At 35.2% G+C, this 16,143-nt stretch overlaps 2 protein-coding genes across 5 annotated transcripts in view; one reads left to right on the top strand and one right to left on the bottom strand.

The window, feature by feature from the left end:
* The window catches only part of lt (vacuolar protein sorting-associated protein light), a 356,245-nt gene extending 343,847 nt beyond the window's left edge, over positions 1–12,398 (bottom strand). Inside the window, exon 1 of the mRNA XM_090394164.1 lies at positions 12,174–12,398. Within this exon, the coding sequence (XP_090250290.1) occupies positions 12,174–12,212 (39 nt within the window). The 5' untranslated portion in view covers positions 12,213–12,398. The remainder of the gene's footprint in view (positions 1–12,173) is intronic.
* Positions 12,399–12,511: 113 nt separating this feature from the next.
* pdm3 (POU-domain protein pdm3) overlaps positions 12,512–16,143 on the top strand; it is a 442,629-nt gene continuing 438,997 nt past the window's right edge. For all 4 annotated transcript variants that reach the window (XR_016548447.1, XR_016548448.1, XM_090394167.1 and 1 more), the window contains exon 1: positions 12,512–12,841. The gene's annotated coding sequence lies outside the window, so the exon portion shown is untranslated. The remainder of the gene's footprint in view (positions 12,842–16,143) is intronic.

Here is a 16,143-nt window from a genome sequence, read left to right as displayed (position 1 = left end):
TTGAGAAAATTGATGCTTGAACGTTTGCCCATACAGAGGGTATTCAGTTCCCAACCACAACGTGGGATCACCATTGTACCCCCCCCCCCTTCCATTACATGGACTCCCTCCAGGCAAAACTGGGCAGTGTAGTTGACAGCGATTTATCTGCCATTTGATTGGGAAGCCTCCTAAAAAATGCATTACCATCTGGTTTGGTCCCATACACTAACTGGCAGCCAGCCTGCAGAACTGCTTTACCCTAAAAGTAGAGGAGATACTGGATCGCTGCAGTATGTTTGGCATGCCCTTGAAAGTTATAACTTACGCTGCATGTCAAAGGTTTGGGGGGGGGGGGGGAGATTAGAGCCCTTGCTCTGGGAACCAAACATGGCAATAACCATTCAGTTCCCCAATAAGCAAGGTAGTATTTTACCAAGTAATGAAAGCCATCTACCAATTAGGACAAGTTGTTATTTGCTCTACCATAGTTGATGTCACCAGAGCCCCTTTAGTAGAAACAGGCCACCCCCACAAGAAGCCAAGGTTGACTTGACTGGGAGACAATGTTTATTGTGCGATCACCAGTCCATAGTGGTCCTCCTCCTCCCACTCAATTGGCACCTTCCAAGCACTCAGACTTGCATCAGTGGTCAGAACAGCTGATAATTTGAACATTTGGTAATGCATGGGCTAATATGCCATTTAATCCCATGGATGTGTTAATATTGTGGTCCTGCAATATTTTAAGCACCTCCATTTCTTCAACCTCTATTCTCCTATCAATCAATGTCACATCTCACATTGCACTGTAATCCTCTGGATCAGGGGTCTGCAAACTGCGGCTCGCAAGCCACATGCGACTCTTTGGGTATGTACATGTGGCTCTGAAGTAAAATTGAAAATAAAACTATCATAGTTTCATTTATAAAATTTTTAAAGGATTTTATTCACATAATGGTGATTTCATTTGTTTTATAGGTCTCGCAAAAGTTCGTGTCACTAAGATGTGCGATGTCAGGAAGGGGAAAGGGAGCGTGGAGGGGGGTATACACAGGGAGTGGAGGGAACGGTTGAGCACATGGTAGGCAGGGCAGCCAAACAGAGTGACTAATTAGGATTAGGTTTTAGGGTGCCTCGACATCTGAGGTCATTTGCAGAGCAACAAAGTGACTAAAAAGTGAGTGCACGGGTACCCTCTACCGGGCAAGTCAACATTGGCAATGGTGAAATGTGAAAGCGGAGTCTGTGTCGCTTTGCTGTTTCTGCAACTTAGTATTCTCTTTTGGCTAGGTGCATCCAGAAACTGTATTATGGTGATAAAGGCAACCTGGCAATTATTATAAAGGCAATTATTTTAAATAAATATATATATATATAATATTAATTTTATTATATTTAGATACGTTGATGGTCGCGATTTACCTCAGCACGTTTTATTTCACGTGCAACTGCTACAATAAAACGTGTTACTGGAGAGATTTATTTTTATTATATTTTCGAATTATCATCATTTATTATTTTAAATAATCATTTAGTTCTTTTTATATAATGCATTTATATAACATGTTAAATAAAATATATTGTTTAGAGTGCTTTTCAACATGGCTCCGAAGAAAAAACTAAGAAAAACAACAGATGAGAATCGTGACTTTAAAACTGAATCTTTCTCGTTTATCTCGAACTCAGATGGTCTTCCAACCTGTCTTATTTGCCAAGAAAAACTGGCGCACAACAAAAAGTCAAATTTGGAGAGACACTTCACAACAAAACATGCCACATTTGCCAGAAAATATCCTGTCGGTGACATGAGAAAGAGAGCAGTTGAAGAACTTCAGAAAAATGTTGAAAAATCAAGTTCTGTATTTAATTATTGGAGAGAGTCTATGATGTTAATATTGCAAGCTTGAGTCAGGGGATCGCTAAGAGAGGAAAACCATTCACAGATGGTTAATACATAAAATGTTGTTTCATAATACATAAAATGCATCTGAAGAACTTTTTCAGGATTTCAAAAACAAAGCAGAGATTTTAAATAAAATTAAAAACATACCGTTATCTGCCAAAACAGTAGCAGATAGGATAGTTATGTCCTCAAATGTGACCAACCAACAAGTAAGACGTTAAATTAGCTTCAGCATCAATTGCGGTAGATGAGTCTTGCAACATCAAGGACACAGCCCAAGTTTCCCTTTTTGTGCAGTATATATCATCTGAGGGTCCAAGAGAAGAACTTCTGGGATTATTGCCACTCAAGGGCCAAACGCGTGGAGAGGACATAGCAAATGCCATCCTTCGATGGATGGAAAAAAATCATATCCCAATCAATAAAATTGCGTCAATTGCAACCAATAATGCAAAAAGTATGACGGGAGCAAAAAAGGGTTTTGTTTCAATTTTAAAAGGAAAAATTAATCATGAAGTGATTACTTTCCATTGTATACTCTCCAGGAAGCACTTTGTGCACAAAAATTTACAGAAGAAATTGGTAGTTAAGATTACCAACGCCATTATAGCAAGGGGACTTAACCATCGACAATTTAAATAGTAGCTAAGTGAAATGGAGAGAGAGAGAGTATTCAGATCTTTTCCAGTACAACAGGGTTCGATGACATGTTAAAGCATTTCGCATTTTGCATAAATGAGATCAAATTATCCATCGACAACAAGGATGTTCAATATCCAGAATTAAAATAAGATCTATGGTTGCAAAAATTATACTTTATGGTGGACGTTACATCACAACTGAATCAGCTCAATCGTAAATTACAAGGCAAGGGAAATACTGCTTTTTCACAGTGCTAGAGAAAGTTATTTCATTTGAAAAGAAATTGATTCTGTTCACTGAAGATATAGAGAGGGGAACTTTAGCTCATTTCCCAAATTTGTCTCAATATCGCTGAGAAAACAATGCCCTCATTAACAAAGATTATTTCAAGACAGCAGTTTTAAACATGAGAGAATCGTTTTCTTCAAAGGCTTCAGGAATTCAGAAATAATAAAGCGACTAACTTTTATTACAAATCCTCTTAATGCCAATGTGAAGGAATTAAATTTTTCTCCATTTGATATTGACATGGCTAATTTTGAAATACAATTGCTGGAATTGACAAGCAAAGACTTATGGAGCTCCAAATTTGTACGTCTTGGTAGTGAAATAACTGAACTGGAAAAAGAAAAATGCAGTCTGATTTCACAGCGCAATTTATATTTCACAGTGCAAGCAGACTGCTATTAACTACAGAAGGCAGACTCAATGATTTTCAATACTTGGAACAGTCTTCGAGACTTATATCATCAGTTGAAAAAATTTGCATTTGGTGTTCTCAGTATCTTCGGGTTTACATATTTATGTGAGCAATCATTTTCTAACATGAATTTCATTAAATGTAAATTGAGGAGCCAAATTACTGATTCCAACTTGGAATCGTGCCTTAAATTAAAAACGACTAGTTACAAATTGGACATACAGAAACTTTCTAAGGAAATGCAAGCTCATTGTTCACACTGATTAAAACCAATGAGAGCAATTTTTTTTGTGTAATTTTTTCATTTAATAAAGATATAATTAATATTATAACTTGTTATATATTACTATAAATTTACTATAATATTACTTTAAATTTTCCTTATTTGTAAAAATATACTTATGGCTCTCTAATAATTTTTAAATTGTTGTGAAGGACAGGTTTGGCTTTTCTGTCTCAAAAGTTTGCCGACCCCTGCTCTAGATCATAGGTGGCCAACAGCAGGGCTGCGGGCCGCATGCGGCCTGTAATGTGATTTTGTGCGGCCCACGGCAGGATAAAAACTATATTAAATTATATGTATTATCAATTTAGCTATTAGTTTCGACTGCAGATTTTCTGATTGATATACTAATTATATTCATTATTTCTGATGACGGAAACAATTTATATTCTCAACAAGGAATGAAAATTGATTCAAAAAGATTACTCAATTTATAAAATCTACTGCTTCTCTGTGCGAGTTGTAGTAGTGGGAGTGGTAGATTTCCATGCACTCCAGAGTAATGCATCAATGAAGGTTACTTGCTCTGCTCTGGTTACAGTGATCAGCTTCAGAGACTCGGCTTCACAGTTAACAGTGTTATTGTCGCAGTTTGTGTCCCCTGGCGAGTTGCTTCAGCCTTATATACTATGAGCGATAAACGTAAGATCTGTGAAGAAAACAGGTCATTTCAGGAGAAATGGGAAAATGAATTTCTGTTTATAAACAATAACAACAACAAACCACAGTGCCTTGTGTGTTTGCAAGTATTGTCTGCGCACAAGGAATACAATCTCAAACGGCACTACATACAGCACCATGCCGCTAAATACCAAGAATAAGTTGGACAAGTACGTACTATAATTGTACGTAATTTGGCATCGTTTGTTGAAAGCACAGAGATAACAAAAGCAAAAAAAAATCATTATCTGATGGTGAATTTGTAAAACACCGTTCTGTGAAAATGGCACGTGCATTTGGGGAAGATAAAATTACTAGCAAGTTTGAAAGAGTCCCACTATCAAAACAAACTGTAACAAAAAGAGGTGAGGAAATAGGTTCTCACATATTAAATGAATTAAAAAGTGTTATTACAGATTCAGCTTACTTCTCATTGGCTCTGGATGAATCAACTGACATAACAGATACAGCTCAACATCTAATTTTCATTCAAACTGTTTCCAAAGACTTTGTTATTAATGAAGAGCTACTAGCATTAGAGTCATTGCGTAACACAGCCAAAGGTCAACACATTTATGATGTAGTTATGAAGGTTGTAAATGGTACTGGTGACATCAACAATCTCACACTATTGTGACAGATAGTGCCAAATCAATGCATGCTACTCAAACAGGCTTAGTTGGCTTACTAAGGAAGGCTGGAATCAATTGCCCTGTATTGCACTGCATTATACATCAGGAAGCTCTGTGTGGTAAAATTCTGAAGATAGAGGATGTTATGAAAACTGTAATGAAGTGTGTGAACCTAATTAAGGGTGGAAATCGGGCCTTGACACACCGCAAATTTCTTTCTTTTCTAACAGAAATGGAGGCAGAATATGAGATTTAGTGTTGTACACAGAAGTATGTTGGTTAAACAGAGGGAACTGTTTGAAATGGTTTTTTTGCTTTGAGAAAGGAAATAAAACAGCTTTTAGAGGAACACAAGAAGACAAACAAAGAACTAATCACAAAACTATGTGATCTCCCTTTTAACAGCTTACTCGCCTTTCTAACAGACATCACACACCACACGAATTGAACTCAACGTGAAGTTACAGGGACGCAACCAAACAATCTCAGATTTAGTTGGACACCTAGATGGGTTCATAAGTCGACTGAAGATTTTTAAATTCACCCTACTCAGAGGAAACTTGGTACACTTCCCTTCCTGCAGGGAGTTGATGGAGGAGAGCCATGACATTGACTTCAGGTTATCTGTGCCAATGTTAGACCAATTTTTGGAGCAATTCAGCAAGTGATTTTCTGACTTCAGTGACATGCGGCCATAACTGACATTATTTAACAACCCAATGACATGCGACATTTCAGAGCAGCATGACACTACTCAAATGGAGTTGTGTGACCTTCAAAGTGACCCCTTTTTCCAGTCAAGGGTGGAGATAGGCATTGACTTTTGGAAACTGGTACCAAGGGGAAAATATCCTGCATTGAGTGATTTCAGCTTGAGAACTGCATCTATGTTTGGAAGCACATACATATGTGAATGCACTTTCTCAACTGTGAGGGCGGTTAAATCGTCACTGATGACCGCTGTCAGGATTTATTACGAATATAGTCATCATCAGCAAAAATCTATTTCGATTAACTTGTTGCTGCACATGAACGCCCACAGTGTTCTCATTAAGTTATGTTACATGTAACAAACCAGAAATATGCAATTAAATTTAATTTAATTTAACAACTAATATTTAAATTAATTTAAATCAATTAAAATTAGATTAAATTAGATTTAAATCAATTCAATTTAAATTAGATTTAAATCAATCAAGTATTTTATATTGTTCTCTCAGTACTAAAATGATTTAAGAAATACAGTAATTCAATACATATAACTATTGCCTTGAAAAAAATGCAGTTTATTTATTTTAGTTCTGTCTAAAAGTGTGCTGCCCGTGAGGCTACCACTCATCATATATTGGCCCCTCGTATAGAACGGAGTTGGCCACACCTCGTTGTAACCCTATCATGTCCAGTCAGAGAAGTAATACTACTGATGAAAATTCCAACATAAAAAAGAAGGCGATGAAAGCATTAAGTTTAGATGTTAAAATGAAGGTGATTAAAACATGTTACAAAGGAAAGAAAGTCGGTGAAATAGCACGAGAAGAAAAACTATCACATTCAACTGTTTCAATTATAAAAGATAAATCAAGAATAATGGAGGCAGCTAAAGGGGCAGTTAATATGAAATGTACAATTTTATTGAAAATAAGAGAAGGGGCCAATTCATGAAATGGAGAAGCTTTTAATGATATGGAGGATCAAATCAACAAGAATATTCCTCTCAGTTTGTTTACGATTCAAACAAAAGCACGCAGCCTATTTGACAATTTAAGAAACAGCAAGAAGATAAATATGGCGAGCATACATTTAACCTAATAAAGGTTGGTTTTATCAATTCAAAAGCCGTTTTAACTTACATAACATACGAATAATGGGAGAAGCTGCTAATTCTGATTTTGAAACTGCCGAAATTTAAAAAAAAAAAAAAATCTGAAATAAAACATATCAAAAATGGTGATTTCCGATATGTATTTATGTATTTTTTCTTAAATTTTTCTTTCTTAATTTTGTATTCATATGTGCTGTTAAATTTATAAACGTTTTTGTAAGCTTATATATTTTTAACTATTTTAAGTTAAATAGAAATCTAATTTATGAAAATATTATAACAGAAATCAAGAATTAACAAAAAGTCCTCGACTTACGATGGGGTTACGTTCCAACGTCTCTGTCGTAAGTCGAGGACTACCTGTATATTTTGATACCACTTTCTTCAAATGCCCCATGACCACCTTTCCATGCACCACCGCCATCTCTTCCTTCCAAATTCTTGTCATGGTGGTGTTTAAAGCTGACTCCTCAGCTGGTCATAATCACCTACTTTGTAATTCCACATATATCCTTTCTTAACAGAAAATTCTGCATATCATACTGCCAAACTAATTTGCCTAAACATTTCTTCCTCATTGCCATCCATATTTCCTGATTTATAGCAACATCCCAGTAAATATCCTCCTATACATTTCTTTCCTCACCATATATTCTCTCAAAGCTATCAATGCTGTTTCCCTCATGATTCTCTACTCTGAGAGCTCATAATTCACCTTTTAGGATAACACCCTATCCCTTTTACCCTCTATCCTACAGAAATGTTATCCTTGTCAGGACATTCACCTGTGTCGACCCAACTTTCTTTGATATCAACAATCTTTGGACAGACATCAATATCTCAAATTCATTACCAATACTTCCAAAATTTGTATACTAAAAAACCAATGCACATCAGTACTTCCACAGCTATTATTACTACTCACAGACTCCAACCAGCTCTATAACATAGCACATTCATTCATTCTCTTGCTCTCTCTCTCTCTCTCTCTCTCTCTCAAACCACTATCCCTACTACTTTCTACCCTGGCAATTCTAGTTTCTGTATTCTAACACACTTACTTGGCCTGAAAACAACACTTTCTCCAAATGCCTTCATCTTTTTTGTACAATCCATCTATCATCTCATTCATTATTACTGCTCTTCTCTTCCTCTCTGAAATATCCTAGTAAGCCAACATACTCCCTATTCCCTCTCATATTTTTTCTACACAATCTCTAACATCAATCTCAAATCTATCACTACACAATTCAGACTACCTCTGTAGTTATTTTTACAAACATTACTATCATCTTATCCATATTTCCACCTTTCTTTCTTCATGGCCCACCTCCATATATCATACATTTCACTTTAAGACAAGTACTAGAGAAATCTTCTAAAGATCTGTATAAATTTTAGAGAGGCACCTTGTCACATTCCTCTGAAAAAAAGGCATATGACAATGTGCCTAGAGAAAAGCCTGTTAAAAACACAATCATTATGTAGCATTAAAAAGATATCACAATGAGCAATATGTAATCCACATTTAAGTTGTACGTCAGCAGTTAGAATTCAAGCATACAAGATGATTTCAAGTAAAATCATGTGTGAGATAAAGGAAGAGAAACCAAAGTTCTGGCAGATAAAATTAAACTTCCTCCAATATAGCATTGGTTAACTCACTCCTAATAAAAATACCCATACAAAGTTATGAAAAGAAAAAAAAAAAAAATCAGCTGGTCTAAATCAAAGGGTACATGTCAAGTCATTCTTCCCGCTACATTATGGAGTTGCTTGCTTTAGATTCAAAGCTGCTCTTTACTTCCTAAATAGATTCAAATCCAGTTCTTTCTAACTGAAAGGTTTACAGTAATTTAAAGAGTAAAAGAATATTTTGAGGGGAAGTGGAAAGATTATTTGGAAAATGGTTATATTTATTACATAGGTTCTTAATTACAGTATATGGAAACATTGAAATATATGGATATAATGCAAAGAATTGTATTATTATCATTACACAATCTTCCATAATGAGTCTCTTGATTCAGAGTTAGTCTGCTCTGTGCATCACAAAGTATCACTCAAATTCATTTACCATCCACACTTTTGCTATCCACTCAGATTATGCATTTTCTGTTTCCAATTCTCAAAACATTTCTCATTTTCCCTATGGAAAATTTCAACAGCATCCATCCATTCAACTTATGTCTCAATCATATCACCTCTCTTGCTTCTTCTGGCTAAGAACAAACATTGCAGATTACATGTCACTGATATATTTTAATAACAACATTCCTAATTTTTTTAATTAATATGCTAATAATACTATTTTAATAACAATAATAATACCAATGCTTCAAAATTATTCCAACATACTCTTTGTTACCTAACAATGTTAACTACGCATAGTCTAAAGTGGCCCAATCAGACTTTTATTGAAGAGAACCAACACTAATTGCTATCTGTGCTCGTCAGTGTGCTTCTTGCTAGTGGAGTAATCTATTGAGTTATCTTTGACATTGGTGTGATATACTGCCTGAACTTCAATTCCTCATCAGCCATCAACCCATGATTCCTCTACTTCTATTTAAACGATTGTTTGTGTGTTTGTATAAAATGATGTCTTACTCACAATAGGTAGAGCCTGTATAGCTCAGTAGAAGTGGTGTTTGCACTCTATGGTGCTTGACTGCATGAAGACTCGGGATTCAAATCTAGTCACTGACTAGAGGAACATTTTCTAAGCCTTTCCTCAAACTGGTTCCCGCGTTTAGTCTATCTCTGGCATGGGCAAGAGAGTTTTTTCCTCTGGGAAACTCTGGTTTTTCGTCCTGTAAACTCAAGAAAATCAGCCGTCAAACCCACACTGTTTTCAAACATTAAAAATATTGTGTTAGGGACCATGAGATGGCAGCACTTGTTAGCCACCTTCTTCACTGCATACTGATTAATTAGTGATAGCCTTGGGCAAGCTATCTCTGATTGGCTACCAGTGGAGATTGAACTGTCCACTCAGTCTCCAAATGTTGGGGCTAAAATGGCCTCACCTACTCCCTATACAGTAACAAAAAAAAAAAAAGCATTAGCTGATTTTTTTTTACTCACAATAGATTTTACACCATGGGTAAGCTTTTATTAGACAATCTGTTATAGATACCAAATGGCACTTTTTCCATCATTCCTAAATGGTGGTATTACACTCAATAACATGCATTACTACCTGAAGATATATATCATTATTTATTATTATTACTTGACGCCTCCAGGGAGTCCAAGGACTCATCGAGGGAGGGCACCTACTCTACAACTCTGTCTCCACCACTGAATCCACCAACTGCAACGAGCTGAAACTACACCAACGCCATCTACTGCCAACCACTACCATAATAAATTTAGTTTAATCCTTTATCCAAGTGTGAGCAAACAAAGTTTGCACCTGAAAGTATCTTCAGGACTGGGGTAAGGTGGTACAACACCAGGCAACTCGTTGCAAAGGTGGAGCAAGCTACCAACACTCCTATCTCAGTATCTCCTATAATGCAAAACACATCTCCTTGGAGATATGTCCAATGTTATGCATTAAGGGAAGGGCCATTACTAGTTTCACAGATAATCACAAACATCCATGCCCACAGTGGGATTCAAACTCACCGTGGCCTTTTGGCTGGAGAGCGGATACGCTAACCACTCTGCCAACCGGGCCAGTTTGTGATGTCCACAAACATGTTCCATGTCACAAATTTCAACTGCATGCTAGACAGTGAAGATGCTACCCATTTGGCCACTCCAGGGCATTGATTATTATTAGCTAGGTATCTCCGTGGAGTCCAAGAATCATCATGAGAGACCCACACTAACCATTTCACAGTTCGCAATATACCTTTCATACTTCCCTGGCAATGCATCAAAAGACTTGCAGCAGGAGGCCCAATCTGCATTATTTACACAACACTTATCATATCTCTCCTTAAACTGATTCACTAGTAAAGAATCTCTTGCCTGACAACTACCTCAGACAACACACATTCCACTCATTCGTTACCCTTATAGCAAAAAACTAAACCTTGCATCCCTACTAACAACACTTTTACTCAACTCAACTTTACAAATTTATCAATGATGACCTCTTGTTCTTTCCCCCTTCAGCATATACTGAAAAATTTCTCCTACATATAGTCCATACATTTCTTTTAGCAGCTTATTTATTTCTACCATATCTCTTCCATCTCTCGATCAATTCTATAACCAACAAACCTTCAATCTATTCTCATACAAAGCATTCTACAGACCTGAAACAATCTTGTTTGCAGTCCTTGAATCCTTTCAACCACTTCCCAAAGAAAGTCTGAGCACAATATTCAAGATGCAGACATATATCAGGGCCTTATAAAGAGGGGAAAAGACTTGTTTTAAATAATGTCTTAAATTCAGGGGTGAGAAAGCTAACTTTATTATTCACGATTAACAATTCATTATTTGTGGCATTAGATTTAAAATTACAGCTACAGCATCACAAAATTACAAGAGCAATGCTCTCGTAATTTTATGGGTCTTTAACTCCATGGCGGCATCCGTATAATAAAAATATGCTCTACATTTCTGGCTTAATACATCATAACAAATTTCTCGTTATGATCAAGAATATAGGTGGGGATTGAACAAGAGGTCATCATTGGAAGTTGAATATACTTTTAGTCAGAAAGAATGGAGGTCTAGATTTTTTTGCTACCAGGGTTGTGAATAAGTGGAGTTGTTTCCTGCGATTGTGTTAGTTCTTCGGTGAATCAGTTTCAGGAGAGATTTGATAGGTACTGTGTGAATACTGGTTGGCTACTACTGCCTCCGATGGCGATATTCTGTCGGATTGTGGATGGTACGATAAGTCTTTTGACTTCATCGAGATACCAATAACAATAAGAAAACATGCCATTATCGTGTGCATACATTTCATTACATAATATATAGTCAAAAAACACATACAGTCAAATCCTGAAAACTCATAACTGATACAATAAAAAGGATATATTTGTTATCCTACATTGTCCATTAAAATTTAATTAAAATGATTCATAGAAACAAAAATAATTTTCTTCTTCTTCTCTATATATTCCTACTAGTATTTGAAAATTATATATAAGCATTATTGGTGAGTATAGAATGTCTATACTCACCAATAATGCCTATATACATACATACACACACACATATATATATACACTCTTTTGAGTATTGATAGGGGACACTCCTAAACAAAAACAGGTTATAACACCGTAATTATAATAATAGTGTTTAAGAGGAGTAACATGGGAATTTTCCAGAGATTACACTTAATATAAGCATTCATTCAATAGCACAAATTTACCGTATGCTTTGGATGAGAGGGGAAAAAAAAACACATACACTAACTTATTATAGCACATGTGAATAATTGTTTATTACACGCAAAATGATGGGCGTAAAATATAAAAAAAGGACATATGAATCGTTTATTATGCACAAATGGCATGCCTTTATTTCTACTAAACGGAAAACTGCATAATGAGCATTTATTACAAAATAAAACTTGCCTTGGTTGCCATATCCAATGTACCAGCTGATTCTGCCATTGTCTTAATAAAGAAATAACTGAGAGAGTCAAATATATACAGAATTAACGAAACCTACTTTCAAACATGACATGCAGATGACGGAACATGCATCGCTAATCTAAACGTTCCTTCCTACAATCTCAACTATCCCATCAAACTTACTACCTAATCGCGTTCTTCGTTTGACACTGCAAAACCACTCTGTTGGTATTAAAACCCAATAGGATGAACGTATTAATAGGCTTATATTTTTATTATATGTGGGTGTAGCTAATCCCAAGAAGAAGAAACGTCATTAATCACATGCTTATGTTCTTAAGCGCTCATTTTTTATTAAAAAGCCTGCTTTTCACAGCGGTGCATAATTACTTTGTATTATGACTTTAAATACATAATCATGTATTAACTCTAGTCTTAAAATTAAGAGTTTTCTTGTTCAAACTTCCTCTTCAAGAAGAAAGAAGCAGTTGTTACTTCTATTTTGACGATGAAAAACAGTCAAGAAAGCTATTATCATAATTTATATAGAAGTGGGCAAGGACTTATGTATTGCATTTTTCAATTGGATATTTCTGTGCGCTGGTGTTGTTGGCTCTAAAATCCGTCGGGCAACTTCTCAGGGTTAGCTATTCCGACCTCATTAAAAGGTATACTACTTTAATTTGTTAAATTGTACGGTTTTGGATTGTCGTACATTTTTGTTCTTTGTTTATAAATATTTATTGTTGCTGTGTTACTTCCTTCCTCAACATAATACCGACTAGTATAACGTGCTCCATCATTCGAGACTTCGGAGATCGGAACATAATGGCTGTTCTGTAATAGAAGAAAAGCACCTAACTGCTTTTGATTTTAATTCGAAAATAAAATTTAAGTCATGTTATGTGAATCCTTGCTCTTTAAAAATCAGTTTTGTATCTGTGTTTAAATGGCGTTAGGCGTATACTATGTACAGACATGTGCTACTTGTTTGCTGTATTTGCATAATTTATCTTATTGTATACTCCCATACTTCTGCTGATTATATTTGCATATCTAAATAGTTTATCAAAATTTTAAGCTATTATAGGTTTATGTTTCATATCGATGATGGGGGGATGTGTTGTACAGTGCTGGTTTGACTGCAACGCAGGAGACGATTCGCTTAAAAATCATTGCAATAATAATATTTTGGGAGCCAGTATAAATTTCCGAGTTTAGAACAAAGCTACTCTTACGTTAGAACTGATATACCCCAGTTCCCTTTAATTATTAACCGAAAAAGTCCGTTGTATCGGAAACATCATTACATCGTTTGTTTTTATGAAAGTTGCTATTTTTTGTCGGATAACGAAATGGTTCATAAAATAACTTTTATGATTATAGTGTTTTTCGAATGTAGAGAATGGCTCTTCATATACCACATACGTGATTTCATATATAGAATTGCGTTACATGCCATGTCAGTAAAATTATTTAAAAACAAAAAAGTGTTTCGCGTTTTTACTCGACAGCTGTAGTAAAAACGTTGAACATATTTTATATTATGATATTAAGTTTTATTAATATAAATAAATATAACCCAATGATGTTTGTGATATTCAATGTAGAAAAACAAGCTAAATTATTTTCGTTATTTTATTTTTTATTTTCTTGCATTTGATCATTATGCCAATAAACTTCATGTAGATGTACTAAAATATTTTTTTATAATTTGACAGTTCTGCAGAGTGCATTTGCCTGGATGCACGTTCAATGAAAAGTCATTATTTTTACCATCATCAAGAAGATGACACTGCAAAAGGGGGGGGGGCAAACTAGCCATTATCCACACAATGCCTATCATACTTCCTTCTCAACCTTATTCACTTAGAGTATCTCCAGCAACTCATTCCACTCCTTCACTGCTCTCCAAACAGAAAATTTAGTCCTTACTATCCACACTTTTACTCAACTAGTAGGGGTGATCACCTTTTGTTTATTCTCCTGCCTCTGAAATATATATGTGCTGTGAAACACAGTAGGTGGGATGCAGGACACATATCTTTATTTTCTTAAAGCGCATTATAACATTCATTATTTTACATTAATTATAACATATGTAACATGTTTGCTTTGAAAAAATAATAATAAAGCTATGTGAATAACTATTTATGTGAATGCAGAGTGTCTATTAGACATTGACTATAACTGGTGAAAGAAGTGATAAGTTTACATAAATGCAATAAACACAGTTACAAGATATATAGAGAAAACTAATGTAGTTAACAACAGTAAGTATCATAGACAAATATTTAGCTCATATTGAACCTTCATTTGGAAAGAAATAATCTTAAGACTGTTTGACTGTCCAGACAGTGAAGGTCACCGAAAAGTTCATCCCCTTATTATAGTAATAGTATGATTATATTATCTCCAGTGTGTCTTAGGGCTCAACAAGAAGAAGATTCCTTTAACTATAACTGCCTAAATTCGCTGTAGATGCATGCACAAGATTCAGCAGCAACTGATAGTACTTTTTGCACAGTGAGAGATTATAAATAAATAAACGTTCTCTTTTGCTAATTTACTTGTGTGGTTGTCATATCTCCTTTCCTTGTTTATTTATGAAACTGAAGCTACATTTGATTAGCATGTATGCAGTATTCCACATGTCATATAATCTTCATTACTGCCTCTGAACTACCCTACTATCTTCTCGCAGAATTCTGCTATTTTTGCTGCATCTTAACTTTTCTACAATCTGCATTCGCTGAAATTATTTCTCCATCATCTCTATAGTGCAATTGGAAGAATAAAGAAACATTGTTCCCTTTGATTGGAAAAGAACCTGCATTCGATTCTTGTGTGATAAGAGAAATCTTTATATGGACTTTTTCAGTTGAAGGTGAGTTACCTGATCTCATATGTAGGTAGCAAGGTTTCCTCCTCCTGGAAACTCAGGTTTTTCATCCTACATACAGGCAAATCAGCCATGAGAGCACACACAATTTACATATTAGAGGAGATGGTGAGATGTGTGTAGCAGTTCCTCTTGGTTTATCAAATTTCCTGCTTTGAAGTTGCACATATAGCTTATTTTTTTTCTCTAAGTATCAGTTATTACAGGCCTTGTGACCTTCCTGGTCAGAACTAAATAATCATTCATGAACTGGAGATAGAATGGCCATCTCATTTATGGACACATCCTTAGATGCTATTATTATAGCATTATAACATGTACTTGTAATATCAGTATGTAAAGTGCCCACAATAACACCAGTGACATGACAGGCAACAGGTTCATTCTCCTACTTTTCTTGAACATCTCAAGAAAATTAGGACAATCAGTATGATGATTGTTTTGTAAAGACAATCCATATCACAACATATTTGCCTTATTAACATTGTGCTTTGAAGATGTGGCAGTTCTGTAAAACATTTTTAGCAAATATCAGGTGATAATGTATTCAGTATGAAGATACCCAATCTGAAAAACTTATGTTGACTTTATCTTTTTATCTGAATAGTTCATATGATAAGAAGATCATATCAGGATAGAAAATTCCAACTGGAAATAAGTAAAGGAATAGCATGCAATATCTAAGGTGTTATTATTCTTAAAGCATTTAGTAATTCTTTTATTTCTTTAAATAAAGCCTAATTATTTAAGTGTGCAGTAATAAAAATCAAAAACAATACCTAAGTCCCAAACATTAAGGTACTTGTAATGAGCTGCTCTCAGAATTTGTACTTGAACACAAAATTTTATTTGTACAAATGAAGAAAAACTGGAATGCTATCTTTTAACTTCAGTTGATTTTGATCCACTGTATTAGACTGTTTCTTTGTAATTTTTGTGCATAGTCAAGTGACTTGATAGTATTTAAAAAAATGTCCGTGTGGTTAGCCTAGTGGCTATGCGATTTGCACCCATATTCCTGGGGGAGTATATCGTAGGTTCGATTGTGGACAGCAGGGTTTTTCATCC

The sequence above is a fragment of the Typopeltis vanoorti genome, chromosome 6 (genome assembly GCF_054136105.1).
Source record: "Typopeltis vanoorti isolate ZY-2024b chromosome 6, IOZ_Tvanoo_1.0, whole genome shotgun sequence".
In the NCBI taxonomy this organism is placed as follows: Eukaryota; Metazoa; Arthropoda; class Arachnida; order Uropygi; family Thelyphonidae; genus Typopeltis; species Typopeltis vanoorti.
Note: the sequence above shows the minus strand (reverse complement) of the source record. Positions and strands in the feature narration are given on the sequence as shown.